Below are 18,873 nucleotides of genomic sequence, written 5' to 3' on the forward strand. Positions count from 1 at the left end.
AACCAACATCATCATGTCCTCTTCACTGAAGATCAATTAATAACATAGCTACAATACAAAAACCTGATATGTCTCCTCCTCACATAAGCATTACCACAAACAGTTAGTATGTAATCAAAATCCATTACTAAAATACACAGAACCTTTGACATCATCTACCCTTCATCCAAACATTAACACAAACATTTAAAGTCTCGTTCATGATAGCTTCTACACCCAAAGCCGCGGCCATGGCCATTGAAACCAACAAGAAATAAAGAAAAGAACAAGAGAATGGAAATGAGTGCAGATAAAATGGCCACTCACCTAACCGCTGCTTGTCTTCACCACAGTCGTTTATCGTTGCCTGTTTTGAATGGTTCAAAAACTTTCACGAACAATACGATGGTGGGGTTCTTGAATATTTCTTGCTTCTCGAAATATTTCTTCGCCTTTTCATTATCACCATGTTCTTCATTCTTCAAAGGACCTGGCTGTTGATGCTCTTCAAATGATCCAACGGGGAAACATAAAATGGAATCGAAGAATGTTGTTTTTTTTTTTTTTTTAATGTTTTGGGGAAGTTACGTGGCATTCCGATGATGTGATAGATGAGGTGACATCTGTCACATAAACTATCATATAAGTGAGTAAGAGAAGAGAGTAAGAATTTAAAATAAGGTTAACATTATTGTAAATTTACTCAAAAATAAATATTTCAAACCTCTGAATTTTTTGTTCGGTGAAAAACAAAGGGTTTTAACCCATCATAATGATTATACGAGAACTTAGCACGATTGACCACCTTTATTTTTGAAAGTTTCTCAAATAACAATGTATTTAGATCGAGTATTGTATTAACCATTCCAATGTTGAAAAGGTATTATATATAATTAATTTAAATGTTATTGTGAATAGGCAAATTGAGCTGAAAACAGCCATTCCAATGTTGAAAAGGTATTATATATAATTAATTTAAATGTTATTGTGAATAGGCAAATTGAGCTGAAAACAGTATGTACGTGGTTTAATTTAAAAATTTGTGGAAGTAAATCTTTCTCTATTTTGTCTCACATAACAATTTTAATTGTGAATTTTACGAATGGGAAGAAGGTTTCTTTCACATGATACAAAATCTCAAATTTCCCAACTAAAATTTAAACCTTAGGAGGGATAAAGTCTTTCTTTCAATCTTATGATGAAATTTACAGATGATGTTATTTATATCAAAATACTATACAAACCAAACAATGAGAAATATAGAAGGTTTTGGATGAAGAAAGATGGGAGATTGCATGCAACTAGTATAGTTTTAAAAGCCTTAGGCTCCACTCCAAGTCCTTTTCAATGTCAACTTGTTCTAGTAAATTTCCAAGCATAAGCCAACGTCAATGTACTAGCCTACAAAGTCGATGCACTCACCATGAAACTTCATCAAAACCTTCTTCAAATCTTATGAAAATTTTATAAAAAGATGTTATTTACATTTCCAAATAAAAAAAAAATTAAGATTTTTACCTTCAGATTTTAAAGTCTTAGTTCCACCATTGCAATAATTCGATTTTAAGTTTTTCCTTCCTACTGTTGTTTTATCTTTTAATTTCATTTGTGTTGATTCAAATTGATGATTAAATTAGCTTATTAACAATTGAATGACATAATTGGAAATTCAATTTGTTGACAATTTCAAAAGGAAAATTTCCTTGAATCCCACAAGTTTTGGGAGAAGTTCTTCAATCACCATATACGAGAAAATTTTGATATCTCAGCCCATCAATTAATGTACGATTAAATCTTAAATTTTTATTTTCTTTTTAACCAAACATGCTTCATGTTGTTTCACTTTCTCGTAAACCAAGCAGATCCCATTACTTTCTTTCTATTTCCCGTTAACTAAACAAATTGTTTAGAGTGTCTTGTTTTATGAATTTTGTATATTTGTTTTTTGTATTTTTGAAAATACTCAAAAAGAAAACACATTTAACATGTCTATCTGAAAATAGTATTTAAAAATGCAAAAAATGAAAATACTTCTAATATAATTGTTTAAAAACATTAAGAAAATAATGAAAAATACAAAAAATTTCTCTTAACCAGTAAAATCCATTCAAAATACTTCTTAATATGTTCGAGCTTTTCACCTTCAATATATCAATTTTTTTATTCTTGTTTCCAATTTTGTGTTAAAAATCTTCATTTAAAATGAGACTTTTGTTTTAACAGATTAAAGAAAAAAAAATAAAAGGAGAAATAGAAGAAATAATTATTTATTAAAAAATTTAAATGTTTATGGAATATATGGGCCCAAGTTTCTCGCTCCCAAAATTCATTTCTCTCATTTTCTCGATTCAAATTCAGTAAAAATGGTAACCGAACAACTTTTTTACGATTTCCAATTAAAAAACAAAGCAGACATTTTCCAATGAACAATTTGACGGAAGTAAAGCAAAATAGACATTTTTAAATGAAAAAACAAAACAGATTTTAAATTTTTTAACTGAAATCTTTATATAGTAAAAAGAATGCAAAATTACAAAGTAAAATAATGAAAAATTTAAAAACTTTATGTTCATAATTTCTTATAATTTATAAAAAAGTTCATAATTCCTTATAATGTATAAAAAAGTTCAAGAAATTTAGAAATATTTAAGAAGTTTTTGAGGATTTTATAATTTAAATATTTTTAATTTTTTTTAGAGAAAATATATAGTGATATGATTAATTATCAATACATATTTTTCACAAAGATGATATGTAATTTCTTAATACTATGAGATAATGAAATCCCAAATCCAACGAAATAGATATAATAGAATGCCATTTCAAAATAATAGTTTTGCAATAATTATAATTCTTAGATAACTTTTATTTTAATTTGTAAAAAATATATATAAATAAATAAAACAAAGAAGGGGAACAAAGTGTGGACATCTCTAATAATTATTTATTGAGAAAATCAACTTAAACCCCCAAGGTATACGCTAGATTATATAAACCCCTGTTGTTTCAGAAATAGCTCCTAAAACCCTGCTGTTTGCATTCTGATACCAGCTCTGCAATCAAATACCATTTTTACCCCTTTTTATTCTTTTTAAAAATTAATTATTAGAAAAGTACAATCTCCACCATCGTCTTCAACTTCAAGACTTCAACTACACACTGCCCGCCCAACGCAAGGCCGTCCCATCACCGACCAACCGACCTTTGATCCCACTGTAAACACCTTACCCACACAAGATACGTGAAACCTATCCCCACCACCATAGAAGTACCACTGTCACTCCACCATCAACATTAAACAAAAACCATTCACCATTATCCAGGAACAAACTCCAAACCACCAACCCAGTAACTTTTTCAGTCCTTGAGTTTGTACACTGTTTTATGTTGCCTCGACTAAACTTTGTTATTTGAAAAATCCGGGGAAGTGAGTAAAGAAAAAACCCAAGAAAATTTTCTTCTATGGCTGGGGCATTACTTTATATTTGTTCTAGCAATACTACTGAATCACTTTGTTTCCTCATTTTGCCTACTCAATTTTCATAAATGATCTATCTTTCTTTATGATGGATATCAGTTAATGAACTTCTACTCTTTAATGGTGAGATTGGAAGATTATTAATTTATTTTCAAAATATTATATTTCAACTTGCTTGTCGGTGTCATTTGTAGATAGCATCTATATCTGTTTGAATGCTAACCAGATGGTTGTTGGAACATTTCGTTGGTTTGATTAGTTTATGAATCTTGTGGTTGACAATACAGTGGAGGTGAATGGCAATGAGAAAACTGATACAGGGGTGGTAGTGAGTTTCTATCTTTTCTTGCTTTTAGCATATAATCAACTTCCAATAGAGTAATGACATTGCAACAATCTTTTCTAATTAATTTTTGTATATAAACTTTGATTTAAATCAGGTGTCACCTGGGCCATTCTTTGAGTTAAAAAGCCTTTTATTCAATTTTGAGTCATGATACTTATCATCAATGGAAATGGGTTGAGTTAATGATTTTTCCTTCTTTTGTCCACACTGGTTTTGTGTCTGCTAAGTGTGACAGATGGTTGGGTGCCGGAGATGGCCAAATTCACACCAAAACTTACACCATCTCGTTCATGTTCTTCCTTCTTGAATAACCAAACGTGAATTACAACACTTCGGAGCAATCCTCCTCTCTAAGCTGAATGTGAGAACCATTGGTCATTTGGAAAATAAGTATCCATCTTCAATCTGGTGGTACTAGAGCTTGGGAACCTTTTCCTGAAATCGAGTTATATACCTCTCAATAAATTTACCCTCCGTAAGTTTTAAGTAAGTGATTGGATAGCAGATGCTGAATAGTAAAACACCTTGGAGCAATCTCTTCTCTAAGCTGAAGAAGAGAACTTCTGGTCATTTTGAAATATCTCGCGACAGCCAACCCATTTTGTTCACTAGGAAGTCCATAGCTCTTGAAATCTTCTGCTCAGATATCAGCATACAATATGGATGCCTTCTAAAAGCAGCGAGAGTCTCTTCCTCAGACCAACCCCACCTCCTATAAACCTCAAACATAGATTCCCAAACCGATTCCCTTGAATTGGTTAAGTACCCCAACTGCCATCACAAACAGTCTAAGTGGGACTGAATCCCACTTTAGAATGTTTCGAGCATGCTGCAAGTGGATAATTAGTCACCAAATAAGAAACTCAAGATTGAGGCACACCAGTATCTTTCAAAAGAGCTATATTTGGACCAAAATTTTCACTCAAACAAATTACAAAATTTTACATAAAAGCTTTACTCTAAAAAACTGTCTTCTTTCAACAGTTAACTTCGGTTAACCATTCACTTCTCCTTACTAAGTCATTATCTGCCACATGTCCTTGTATGGTTACTGTGCCACCAGTGGATCTTCTTACTAACATGTTAATCTATAATAGGTACATAATAACTTGAACGTCACTTATTTTTTTGAATCTTCTAGGTACTCCTCTTCCTTCTTCCCAAAGATCTCCACTGACCAGTAATCTGCATATTTTTTTAACAAATATGCCCTGCAATAGAGCTAGTGAAAATAATTTGCTCCACTGCACGCAAGGCTCCATTTCCATTCTATTGAATCTATGAAGACCTATGAATTGATTCTTATAGTTCCAAGTTCGCAATCATCTCCGGCAATAAAACCAGAATTAGCTTTTGTGTTCTTTTGCAAAACATAAACTAGTACTATTATTCTCTAATAGAGCAAATAAAAGAAACTTTCTAAAAGTCATGAAGGGATCTGAATTGCCACATTTAAGTTAGCTTCTCCACGATATAATCACATGGATGTCAATAAACTTATAACTTAAGAATCCACGCTGTTAGCAAAATTTACTGAATATTTTTAGAACGTTTCTTTTGGTTCCTTTAGATGGGAATAAACAAACACATGACCAACAAAGTGTTCTAATCAATTGGGATCACTCTAGCTTAACAAATTCATTAGTTCAGATAAAACTGATAACATCACATTGTAAATCAAATTAATCAATAGCTATATGCAGAACTACTATTTTGAGATACTATTATGTTCTTTTGATCACTTATCGGTATCAAAATTGTCAAAAGTATCCTATTATATTATTAGACTATAAAACATATTTCATGCACAATCAAGTGAATGGTAATATATTTTGGAAACAGAATATATTACCATTCATATATATTCTGGAAATATTCTGGAACTTGAATAACCAAACACCTGGGAGCAATCCTCTTCTCCAAGCTGTAATTGAGAATTATTGGCATTTTGGAAATATCTCGCGACAGCCAACCCATTTTGTTTACAAGAAAGTCCATAGCTCTTGTAATCTTCTTCTCAGATAATTGCATACAATGTGGATGCCTTCTAAAAGCAGCAAGAATCTCATCCTCAGACCAACCCCACCTCCTATAAACCTCTAACTTAGATTCCCAAACTGATTCCTTCAATTGGTTGATTGCTCCAACTGCCATAACAAATACAGTTTGGGTGGGATTAAATCCCATTTCCTTAACCTTATTGACAACCTTGCAAAATTTAGAATGTTTGGAACATGCTGCGCCTGGGATGTGAGTCACCAAAAAAGAAATTCGAGATTGAGGCACGCCAATATCTTTCAAAAGAGCTATATTTGGACCAAAATTTTTACTCCTTAAGTCCAGCAAAAATACCCATAGCATGCGCTTCAAAACTTTGACAATTTTTTCGTCATGAATAACAACATTCTTGAGGAAATTGTAATTGGGGATAAGATGATTCTTTAAACTGCTAGATAACAATTTTGGACTCCTAGCTATGAAAACCGCTAGCTCATTCCTTGAAAGCCCTATTGAACGGAAAAACTCGATCTTGGGCGAAAGTGTCTTTGCGGGATCAATTGAAATGACTAGTGGGAACCCTCTCACAACTTTAGAGATCTGGGTTTTGGTGAAACCATGGTCGCTGAGAAACCTAAGGACTGAGTCCGCTCTTTCAGTGTTCTTCAATTGAATAAACTTGGAAGCAGAAACAGCAGATTTTAAAGACAACCCACATGAGTTTGTCAAGTATGAAACTGTCAAAGACTCTTTCAGTTCACTTTGTTTAGTTTCTAACGATCCCTTCTCTAAATGCGAAGATGATGAAAGCAACCTAAGGGGGAAAATTTTATTTTGTGAAAAACCCAGTTGACTAGTTGTGAGATTCAGAGCTAAATACTTCTCAGCAAATACATTTCTTGTTGTTCTACAAAGAAAACGAAACATAATGAACTTAACTTACTCAACTTTAATCTGCATTCCCTAAACTCCTTTAATTCAAACTGCCAATGCCGAGACTACGAAAGCTGAAGCTGAGTATAGAGCTTTCAACGTTCAATTCTGAACCGCCATTGTTTTGTAGTGTTACCTAGTGGGTGTGCTAAGTGCTATGAAGTACAACCCTGCCATTTTATAAAGAGTGAATAACAACTCCCACCCAAGGTTTGTTGTAATTACATTTTTCCACCCAAAAACTTTGAGAAAACAGTTTTCCAGCTATCGTTATTCGTTGAGATCCTAATGGTTGGCTGTGTCTTAACTATACTTCTGGGCCGGAGTTGTTTGCTGACCAAGGTAGTTTTTGTTCTAGATCTGGGCTCAAATTGAATGATGTTATGATGAGTGATACTTCTATTGTTTGAAAATCTTCGCCTATTGGGCAACGGTTGGGCTCCTCTCAACCAACTGGACCGATTGCTGGGAAGAGTAGTTCTCCTGGATCTGGGCAGTTTACTGGTACCCCTAATGGTGTGGGTCGGGTTTCCAACCCGGCTGAACCTTCGCATAATGCCCAAGGACAGATTGCTCCTTAGATGGTTGGTAAATCTTCTAGGGGTTCCCAGGAACGAAAACGAAGCTGGGTCAGTGTTGCTGCAGAGCGTCCGCATAGAGAGAAGATTGTGATGGAGTATCACGAACCGATTTCAGGTGGCTATACTAGGAGTTGTCATATTAAAACATTCTCATATAATCTCTTTGAGATTAAAACTCAAATCAAAGCATCAGTTTTTGTGTACTCATACGTAAACCTTTGAGAATATTGTTTTTATCATGTGTTTAAGCTTAAGAGCATCTCCAAATAACTCTTTGTATAACACAAACTCTTTAGTATAAAGAGTCTATCCATAAAAATAAGAGTTCAACAGGCTCTTTATCTTTAAAATATAAATTAGAGAGTGAGTTTGACCCTCCATATTTAGAGAGTCAAATTTCTCTCTCTATCCTAATTTTAATTAATAAAATACAAGTTTCTATACATTTTATTTATTAATTCTCTCTCCCATTAAGTCTTTTTCTTAAAAATAAAAAACGTCTTCATTAAATTTAAAGAATCTATTGAATTTGAATAAAAATTGTGTTCTTTATATTTAAAAATTAATGAAGATGCTTTTTATTTATATGAAAGATACTCTTCAAAATAAAGAGTACCATTAAAGACGCTCTAAGTTAAGAGAATTTTTCTCAAACTTCTTATCAAACACTTTATAGGCAAAATCCTATAAAGTTAGAAGCGAAATCCTGTGAAAACTAATGTAAAGGCAAAATCCGATTCTAATGAAATTTTCAAGATAGTTGCCTTCAAGAATTTGATATAAAAAGTCTGTGGATTGAGCTTAGAACCACTATAAATCTCTTAGCATTTTTTTTCTCTCAACTCATTTACTTGAAACATTATTCTCATACACATATTTATTGCTCACATTCACATATATATTTCTCATATATTGCTTATTATTGATTATTCATATTGTTTGAATCACTCTCATTCGTTGTTTAGCATCATACATATACTTGTTGATGTTGAGAACTTGAGACTTGAGCGTCATCAAAGTGCTTAGGTTGGCGATAGTTTTATTTCCGGGAATATTTTGAAAGCATCCCTCTTCTAGGACTATTTTGCCATATATGATTTTACAACCATCATGTATTCATGCTCATGACTACATGTACACACGTAGAATGCATATATGTTCAGAGCGAGGACTCTAAAAAATTAATGGATGTTACTTTTTCAAGTGTCCAAAGAGAAAAACTCATCACTCAAGCTTTATACAAGTTTTGACGAATTTTAACCACTTTATGATTATATTAAAAAAAAAAAAAAAAAAAANCGGATGATCCACCGGAGCAGCCATTGAACTGCTTGCGCCACCGGAATCTAGGATTCGAAGTGGCGTTGGGCTTCCCTTCTCATTGTCAGTGTCAGTCATGATTTTGGATTGAATTTGGTGTCAAAGTTTGCAGTTTCGATCGAAAATGTGGACTGTATCGCCGAAAATGGCACAGATTTCGTTTAGGGTTAAGGAAATCGATTTTAGGGTTCAACAAATCGATCGAAAATCGTGACTATATCACCGAAAATCGTGACTGTATTCGGTTTAGGGTTCAAGAAATTGATTTAGGGTGCAAATAAAAAAGTGTTCGATCAAAAAAAAAAAAGTCTCCCTTTCGTTCAAGAAATCGCTTTTTGAACTAATGAATTTCGATTAAGCGAGGTGAATAGTTAGTGGGGCTTGTTTTGCGAAATTTCAAATTTTAAAAACTTTCATTATTTCTGATTCGGCCCACATATGTTTTAATCTTTTAATTTTAACCCATTTTACGTGTTTAATTAATCCTAACCATACCACGTCATCTTCTCTAAATTAAAAAAAAATGATGAACAGTTTCAAGGCCATTTTCTTAAATTGAAACTTGGGATGATCGGGCAGCTAAATTTTCTCGGGAAAATCTTCTTGGAGGAAAACAAAAGAGTGGAGGGCGGAGTTTTGGAGGTGAGAAGCTGGCGGGGGAGATTAGGGAGAAATCGGGGTGGATAAACCCAAGCCTGTCGCTTTGGGCCACTGGGAATCCCTCCTTCCGCCGTGACGTCGCCTCCCTCTGCCTTTAATTGGTTTTTGTTTTTTAGATTAATTTAAACCGTTTTGCCCCTACGCTATTTACCATCCGTTTGAATGTGGAGGTATATTCAGAATTTAGTATATTAAATAAATAGGATTAATAAGGTTGAGTTGAGACTTGAGACCATAAATCCGACTCTTATTAGGTTTTATTAATAATTGCTTATTTTTTTTAAATTCAAAAGTAAATAGTATATTATTTAGCATCTGAATTTAGTCAGACATAGTTTTATTTATGAAAACTTTTTTCCTATTTTTTTATTATAATTTTATGGGTATTAATAAAAGGGAAATTAAATAAATTAGCCAAAAATAGGGGTTATATTTTCCTAACTTTTAAGCAACCAAGCATAACTCAAAATAAAAAAATCTCTTTTTCCTCGTTTTCTAACAATCTTTTTTCACAAACTTTCTCTCATAATCCAGCTCTCAATTGGTCAATTTGTAATTAATTAATAAAACTCATGCAGGACCCATGTGGGATCTATTGTGAACTAACTAATTACGAACTGTTGCATGAGAGAAAGTTTATAAGAGAGAATTGTTATAGTAGTATTATTCAATACCCACCCATCTCACAAAAAGACAACCAGCAAAAACTCAAAAGCCATCAATAAAATCCCCTAACAATTCCAAACCCATAAATAGAATCAGAAAAACTTACCCCAATAGAAGAAAAACCCATAAGCCAAGAGCTCCAAATAGATCTGCAAATAAACACTTTTTCTCTAAAATGAAAGCTGAATAAGAATCAAATTCTAGGAAATAAAGATCAGAAAGAACAGAATCTCATAAGAATAAACATAATCAAAATAATATATAATATATAAATATAAAGTTCACAACCTTCTCTTAATCTCTCTGTATCTTTCTTCTTCTTGTTTTTTTGGCAATTATGGGCAAATGGGAAGACAAAGACTTTAAAGCTGTTCTTCTTAGTTGAAAATGTTTTGAACTTACAGTGAACTTCAGTTTGTCTCTTGTAGTTTGTTTCATCTGTATTTTTTTTTTTTTTTTAATAATTAAAAATTGTTCTCAACCATTGAATTAGTTATATATTTTTTGCTAGTAAAATGTTAATATTTAATAATTAATATAATATAAGCTAATTTTTTACTGTTTTGTGCAAAGGATTTTATTAAAGATATATTTTGAGGAAAAAAAAAATGATAAAAAGCATATTTTATATTTCTCAACAGTGGTTGACTTAAAGATTTAATACAATTTGGAATAATTTAAGTAATTTTATACATTGAATAACCTACTACTACGGCTTAATTTAAGTTTTATTTATTGTACATAAACATCTGGCTGAGGGTCTCCTTGAACATGTCTACTCAATAAAAAATGTTTATATGAAAAAGCCTCCTATTTTATAGTGTACTTGAATATATATTCCAAAACAGGCTTTCTTCTACTCATTGCTCACAACATCAACACAAATTATCATGGCCTTTACCAAAGTGCTCGACACACCCGAAAATGACACATATAAGGTTATGGTTGTTCAAACATGCTTCTTATCCGAATTTGCTGCAACCACACTTTGTCGTTTCTTCCAATCTGCAACTCTACCTGGGAATGCCCTCCTCAAAAATTTCTCCCATGAATAACAGCTCAAAAACATGAGAGAAGCCCAAATCAAAAGTTTATCCCTTAATCCCCGTGGCAAAGGCACCAACTTCAACCAGTCATTTAGGTCCCTAAATAGATCAGACGTAATGACTGTGAAGAAACCAACGGAAGCAATCAGAGCGTACAAAAATGGTTTGTTTTTCAGAGATGCTCCGGTTGAAAGGACGGCCCATGTAGTTTACAGCAAAGGTGGCCACCTGGAGCATCATGCTCACCATGTATGAAACTGTATTCACAAGATTGGGATGAAAATCTGAGTCTGGTTCAATGCATTCATCCGGCATGTACTTCTCAGCCTCTTTCACAGAAGACATCAGGAAAAGCAAGTGAATTGCAAACTGTCCCATGAGAGAAAAAAAGACATATAGGCAGAAAATATTAGGATGGGGTCGTGCAGTTGACAGAGTAAAAAGAGGGGCAGGCATGTGAAATGAATAGGAAAAAGGCACCTGTAAAGACACCACTGATTGTAGCCTGGACATCACCGAGCTTGACACCATCCAAATACATAACACTCAATACATATGCTGTAGCAAGGCAATTTAGGCCAGTATTTTGAACATCTGAAGGGTTGTCACAAGAGTATTACGTCCCTGACGAATTATGTCTGTTGTTGGAGCAACTGATGCATGCTTTGCTGTAAATGATGGCGCCATAGAGGCATCCACAAGCTTGACAATTGGTGCAGAACGACCATCACCCTCCTCATTCATCTCATCCATCAGCTTCTGTCGTTGCATCTCAACAGCCGCCTGATAGCGGTTACCTGTGGTGTGGCTGGCAGAAGAGCCTTCTCCATTCTGACTGATAGGTTTGCCAGCAGCTTCTGATGCAGACTTAGATTTCTTTGATTTACCTGACTTTGTGTTTTCATCTTTAGATGTTTCTGATGATGAGGCTTTGTTTTGAGTTGGAGGCACCGCATTCAACTAAGCAACCCCTATGTGTGCCTGAACAAAGAAAGTATTAGATGTCTACTGCTGCAATCTCTTACAACAGCAAAGCAAAAAGTCAACAACACAAATCTCTGATCATCATGCCCAGAAACAACGCAAGAAAATGTGCCTTGTGCTACAATACTGACAAGTTCCATTTCAATTTCAGCAGAACCAATCAGAGAGAAAGATCCTGCCTTGGTATTATTCCATCATGTCCTCTTTATAGCATGCAGAAAAAAAAATATTTAATAACATGATTACTAGTCCTAGCCCTAAACAAGGCTGATTCAAATAAATACAGAACATTGGAGAGGAGAGGGGAGGGGAGGGGAGGGGGGCATGATGGGCCTAGGTCAATTAGCAGCTATAATTCACAGATTGGCCAAGAGAAGAGTCATCTCTGACTAAAAATGAGACTCAAAATGTTCACAGAACAAGGCAAGGCCGCATGTACCACAAGATAACTCTGAACTAAAAGAAAATATTGCTCCCGGTAGAGCAGAATGGAGCAAAAATATTTCACCTTACCCCAGCTGATGCCATTGAATTCAGATTAACACTTGGTACACCGGATTAAATAAATACTCCTATGAGATTATGCTGAAGATTGGGTTAAAATCTAGCTGGCAATGAAGTGATATTCTACTACATTAGGAAGGAAAAGCAAAATTTATATTTGGACTTTGATTCCGGTAAGTCTATAAATCCATGACATTTCAAAAGATCAATAAACTTAAATACAACACTCAAAGCACTGCACTTATCAGGATTGACAAATACAGACATTAACACAAATAAATTTACATCTTCAAAACCACATTACCTGCTTCAGAGCTCCAACATCATTAGTACCATCCCCACACATCAGTGTCATCCTTCCCACTGTTTTAAAAGTAGTCATGACTAATTCTTTTTGCTCAGGAGCAACTCTTGCAAAAACCTGTACAAATATAGCATACATATCATCCAGATGAAGCTATCATCATAACTACATTGAAACAGATAGTATCATTATAAAACCTTCACATAAGGAATGACTCGTAGAACAGCAGATGTCTGTTGTAACATTTCAATGCAGTCACTTCCAACACAGAGATCATGAGTCTCTGATAAAGCTTCAACCTCTTTCTCACTGCAATCAAATCAAGTACATTCCCACTTTCCTCAGTTGACAAAGGAAAGCTTTTTCAGTTATACTTTAATATAAAGAGCTTTAAATTAAATTTAACAAAAAAAGGTTCATTATATCAATGTTCCTGGCTTCGCCTCAATAAGAAAGTCCATAGAGAAATGTAAACGCATATTGAATCAACTATTTGAGGATAAAACAAGTTTTACAATTGTAAGTTCAAGGCTTTTTCTTTTGGAGAAATGTGTGCGTTCATTGCCATTAAAAACTAGTAAAAGATTAAAGGGTGATCTCAACAAATTGATAATGAGGTAAATAACAACAGGTGAAACTTCACCTGTATGGAATAATCTCTGTTTCATCAGACGATATCCATTCATATCCTCTTACCATTCTTCGAGGGACTAAGAATTAGTGCTGGCTTTGAAACAATATGTACTTGGCTAGCAACATAGCAAGCTGTCAATGCTTGGTCACCAGTGATCATCGCCTATCATTAAAAAATTATATCTTCAGCACGCAATATTGCACAAACTAGAGTCAGGACTCCAGATTCAAAGTTCACGACTTTCTAATATACATAATCGCAACCAAGATACACGAGCATATTACTCACCAAGTCATCGGACGAATTCTTTAATTAAGACAAAATGGTGGCCAAATCTGCTCTAATAGGGCAATTAAATACCTGAAATTTATATTACCAGCATTTACAGAACAAAATAAGAAAATGTAAGTAGTAACAAGCATTCATTAATGAATCTGGTTGAAATATCCCAGAAAAAGTGAATAATCAAAGTATGGATTCATTAAAGAATCTGGTCGAAATATCCAAGAAAAAGAGAATAATCAAAATATGCATTCATTAAAGAATCTGGTTGAAATATCCAAGAAAAAGAAAATAATAAAAATATATAAGCAAATCACAAGAAATTAAAGGAAATTAAAGTTTGCGCTAATTACCGCAAAACCAGCAAAAGTAAGGCCACTCTCCACTAAATCTCTATCCAAGCTTCTTGCTTCACTAACCTTCACGTATTTGACAGATAAAAGAAACTCTTTAGCATAAAAGTAGTAAAATAGGTCGATAAATTGACAGAAAATATTGAAGTACTGAATTTGTGTTATCTAAATAAACTATAATTAAATGTCCTAGCAAACATAATAGAGGATAGAACAAAGAGTACAATGGGCAACAAGAGCTCCTGAGCCCAGAAGATATTTGCGAATTTCAACTTAATTGAAACAACCATTGAGTAACTAACTATAATTTAAAGCCTATTGTCAATAAATAACTATAAATAGTTATATGCCTATGGAAATGTAATGCAGATGGAACATGAAAAGCAACAACATCCGCGAAAGCCATTTCTAAGATCTCTTTAGAAGCGGAGAAATTTGAGAAAAACAAATAGTCAAATTTCTTTATAATTTGTTAGCATCCATACCAAAAAAAAAAAACAATAATAATAATAATAATGGAAAGAAAAAGCAGCAGTATGGTGGCCACTTGCTACTTGTTTGTCCCACTTCACATGGTTTATAGAACATATTAATACAGGTAGCAAACATTATGGGTATTTTTGGATGAGTGAGAAGCAGGCAGATTTACACTTGAAGCTAGGGGTGGGATAAATAATCCGAAAACCGAACCGAAAATTAGGTTTTTTTACAAACCGGTTCGGTTTGCAAAATTCAAAAAACCGGAAAACCGGTTCGGTTTTAAACCAGTTTTACCCTAACTATAAAAACAAAAAAAAAAATTTCTTGCCTCTCTATTTCTCTTCACACACAGTTCAGACTCTTCTCTGCGACTCCGCCTCCAAATCTTAAATCTCCACACTTCCAGAGTTCCAGTTCCAGTCTTCCACACCGTGAGCGACAGAGCTACTACATCCACACCATGAGCTACTCCATCCACACCGTGAGCTACTGAGCTGACCCCAGTACTCCACTCTTCAATCTTCATCAGTCACTCCACTGTCCAGTCACCACTCCATCTTCATTCTTCATTTCTTCGCAGTTCGCACGTTCGCCAGCACCCAGCACTCCAGCAGACTCCACTCTCCAGTCAGGCAGTCACACCACTTCATTCTTCATTTCTTCGCAGTTCGCACGTTATTTTGTGGCTAATGGTTGATTTTTCTTGTTAATTTTGATACCCAGAAGCCCTTTTTTCGTGGGTTTCTTATTTTGCTTATTTTACTAATCTTGTTTTGCTTTCTGGGTTTGTTATTTTGTTAATCTTGTTTTGCTTTCTGGGTTTGTTTTAGTGTGCTTTATGAGTCATCAAAATATGGCCTCTTTTCTTAGACTTCTTCAACTTACATAAATGGTTTCCAAGTCTAGGCACTTGCTATGGCGTCCATGGAATCAACGGTCAGACTAGTTGCATCCATACTGTTCTGGCTGTTCAATTTCACCTAGTGCCAGCAATGAAAACAGCCCTCAAGCTAGCTGGTCCACAGAGAGATTAATAAGCGTTGATCATGTTCAACGCAATTTAAGCTACGAAATAGTTGACAACAACATTGGGTTCAAGTCATATGTTTCAACGGTCAAGATTGTTCCAGAAGACAATGAAGGTGAAAATCAAAGTGGGTGTGTGATTGAGTGGGGGTTCACAGTTGATCCAGTGGAAGGATGGGCATTGGATGTTTAGTGAAGAAGTATGATATGGGCCTACAGTGCTTGGCTAAGAGAACGGAGGATGCATGCAATTCAAGTTTAGATAAGTAATTGACATTTGTTTTGTGGTTGTCTTGTAGTTTATCATTAATCTAATATGCTTATTTTTCTTTAGTTTTGTTGAAAACCGGTTTGAAAACTGGTTAACCGATAACCGAACCGAATATTCGGTTCGGTTTACATTCGGTTTTTAATCGAAACCGGTTCGGTTTTCGGTTTTGATAATCCGGGTCGGTTAACCGGATTATCCCACCCCTACTTGAAGCAATAGTGACATCATTCTTTTTTGGAATAGAATTTTTAGTTTCTGGCTTCCCAGTGAAAGAGAATACCATGATACTGCAATTTTCTTCATATACCTAAGTTGTGCTAGTAAAGTGTTAAGCTGATTAGTTAGAAGGTCAACATTATTGACCTGGTTAATCAAGTGTTCTGTTAAATCTGTTACTTCTGTTTAGCTCTAACAGTTTGTTACATTTCTGTTATTTTTCTAAAGTGCTCATCACTATAAATGAGCTACTACTGTACACTACTCTTTAAGCTGAATATACAAAATTTTTCCAGATTCTTCCTTCTTTGTTTTTCCCTATTTTAGCTTGATAACTCACATGGTATCAAAGCCATTGACAAACAGTCACAAATGGTTGATCTCTCTCAATCCTCACTCAATCAAAACAATTCAGGTCACAAATTGACCTTTGAACCTGGAAGTTTTGTAATTACTCCAACCATGTCTTCTTCAACCTTACCTGTCATTTCTCCCAAAATTGACTAAAGATAACTATAGGTTTTGGAAATCGCAAATTCTATTTGCAGTAGGTTCTTACGACTTGGAGGAGCATCTCACCGGTCTAATTTCATGTCCAACTCCCTTTATCAAAGTTCAAAGTGAAGGTTCTGATGGAATCACAGAGAAGAAACCTAATCCAGCTTATAGCCAGTGGAAAAAGACAGACAAGCTACTAGTAAGTTGGCTTCTTGGATCTATATCTGAATCAATGTTTACAATTGTGTCAAAGTGTTGGAAATTCAGATTTAATTGAAATCCCAAGATTCTTGTATTTAGCAATAATTATAGGGATAGCAGTAATCATAAGGAGTAATTATAATCAATTAGCTGTAAATTAGTAGTTAATTGTTTCATGATTTCTGGGGATTAACTTCCTAGAATAACAATTCATTATTGTATAAATTCTTTGTATTTAGTCATGTTTAATAAGAATTAAGAATTTCATAATTCTCTTCATGGTATCAGAGCTTTAGGCTCTTTTTTGGGATTAGAAATCTCATCCTATAGGCCTTCATTGCCAAGATCCTTTGTGCCCTGCTTGTATCCTGTATTTTTCTTATTCTTTTTCTGTTTAGCCTTCATTGCTAAAATATGTCTTCCACAACCGAGAAAACCACTACCTCCCAGTCTGAAGCAATGACTCTTAATCAAACAATAGGAGAGCTACCTACTATTCAATCTGCTTACAGATTGAATGGAAAAAATCATAGGAAGTGGTCTCAAGTGGTACGGACCTTTCTGAAAGGGGAGGGAAAATTGAGTCATCTCCTTGGTATTGGACCCAAGAAGGGAGATCCTAAATTTGACGCTTGGGATGAAGAGGACTCCATGGTCATGTCTTGGCTATGAAATTCCATGCTACCAGAAATCAGTGATACGTTTATGTTTTTGCCAACGTCTAAAGAAATATGGGAAGCGGCAAAAGAAACTTATTCTAAGGTAAGAGATTGTGCTCAAATCTATGAGATTAAAACTAAAATTTCTGGCATCAAACAGGGAGATCACTCAATCACGAAGTATGCCAATCTCTTGCAGAATCTATGGCAAGAGATGGATCATTATCGGTGCATTGAGATAAGGTGCAGCGGCGATGCAGCTGCATTAAAGAATTTCATTGAAAAGGATCGAATTTATGATTTCCTCGCTGGTTTAAATGTTGAGTTTAATCAAGTGAGAGTTCAATTATTAGGAAAAGAAGATTTACCTTCATTGAATGAGACCATCTCTATCATCAATGCTGAAGAAAGTCTAAGGGGAGTTATGCTTTACTCTCAGCCAGTTGAAGGATCAGCAATGTTGGGAAAATCCAATGATCAGAACCTGAAGTTTAATACTGAAAAGACATCTGCCTACAATACTGCAAATTCAGAAATTGGCAAAATAGAGTCTCGGTCCTCAAACAAGGATAACCTCTGGTGTAACTACTGCAAAAAGCCTCGCCATACCAAAGAGCAATGTTGGAAACTTCATGGAAAACCACAAAGTTCTCAATGGAATAAAGGTCCTAGAGTAGGAACACAACGAAGCCAGGAGAATATGACTCAATCTAGAGAGGACAGGTCACATGATTCTAGTGGTGAAAAGCAACATGAATTTAAGAAAGAAGACATTGGAAGGCTGAGGTCACTCCTTGATTCATTAGAAAAGTCTACAAGTACCTATTCCCTAGCAACTTCAGGAAAACTTTATTCCTTATATGCTTTAAGTGCCTCTAGTTCAGATTTTTCAAATTCCTGGGTTATTGACTCCGGGGCAACCGACCATATGACCCATTCTTCACACAAATTTCTCACATACCATCCCTGTCCTAGCAACTGAAAAGTATCTATACCTGATGGATCTCTGGCCACTGTTGTTGGCCAGGGAGACATTATTCTAAGTCCATCCATAACTCTTAAAAATGTACTACATGTACCTAAGTTATCTACAAATCTTGTGTCTATTCATCAACTTATAAAAGATTTAAACTGCAGTGTGGTGTTTTCTCATATTTCTTGTACATTTCAGGACCAATTTACGAAGATGATGATTGGACATGCTAAGGTGAGACATAGTCTTTATTATCTTGAGTTACCCAACAACCAAGTGAACGATGGGAATAGATCACCTTTCTCTTTCTTGTCCAACAACCCTCATTCCAATAATGACCAAATCTGGCTTCATCATCTTAGACTTGGACACCCTTCCTTTAGTATTGTTCGTGTTATGTTTCCATCCTTGCTTAAGATTGTTAATGTAAACGAGTTTTATTGTGATGTTTGTGAATTTGCTAAACATCGACGTGTATCCT

At 34.6% G+C, this 18,873-nt stretch overlaps 2 protein-coding genes across 2 annotated transcripts in view; both read right to left on the bottom strand.

The window, feature by feature from the left end:
• Positions 1–5,651: 5,651 nt before the first annotated feature.
• Positions 5,652–6,870, bottom strand: LOC116111813 (transcription termination factor MTERF6, chloroplastic/mitochondrial-like). The gene has a single exon (XM_031397962.1). It carries the CDS (start codon positions 6,726–6,728, stop codon positions 5,652–5,654), a length of 1,077 nt encoding a protein of 358 aa, XP_031253822.1. The 5' UTR covers positions 6,729–6,870.
• A 4,040-nt stretch (positions 6,871–10,910) lies between these two features.
• The window catches only part of LOC116111815 (probable manganese-transporting ATPase PDR2), a 29,001-nt gene continuing 21,038 nt past the window's right edge, over positions 10,911–18,873 (bottom strand). Inside the window, 10 exon segments of the mRNA XM_031397963.1 lie at positions 10,911–11,177; positions 11,179–11,457; positions 11,459–11,589; positions 11,592–11,988; positions 12,800–12,916; positions 12,997–13,108; positions 13,443–13,495; positions 13,497–13,595; positions 13,722–13,793; positions 14,069–14,134. Of these exon segments, the coding sequence (XP_031253823.1) occupies positions 10,911–11,177; positions 11,179–11,457; positions 11,459–11,589; positions 11,592–11,988; positions 12,800–12,916; positions 12,997–13,108; positions 13,443–13,495; positions 13,497–13,595; positions 13,722–13,793; positions 14,069–14,134 (1,593 nt within the window).

This window comes from Pistacia vera, unplaced genomic scaffold (genome assembly GCF_008641045.1).
Source record: "Pistacia vera cultivar Batoury unplaced genomic scaffold, PisVer_v2 Contig650, whole genome shotgun sequence".
In the NCBI taxonomy this organism is placed as follows: Eukaryota; Viridiplantae; Streptophyta; class Magnoliopsida; order Sapindales; family Anacardiaceae; genus Pistacia; species Pistacia vera.

Excerpts from the sequence above, each read along its gene's own strand:
- LOC116111813 (XM_031397962.1), bottom strand. The coding sequence starts at position 6,728 with ATGTTTCGTTTTCTTTGTAGAACAACAAGAAATGTATTTGCTGAGAAG.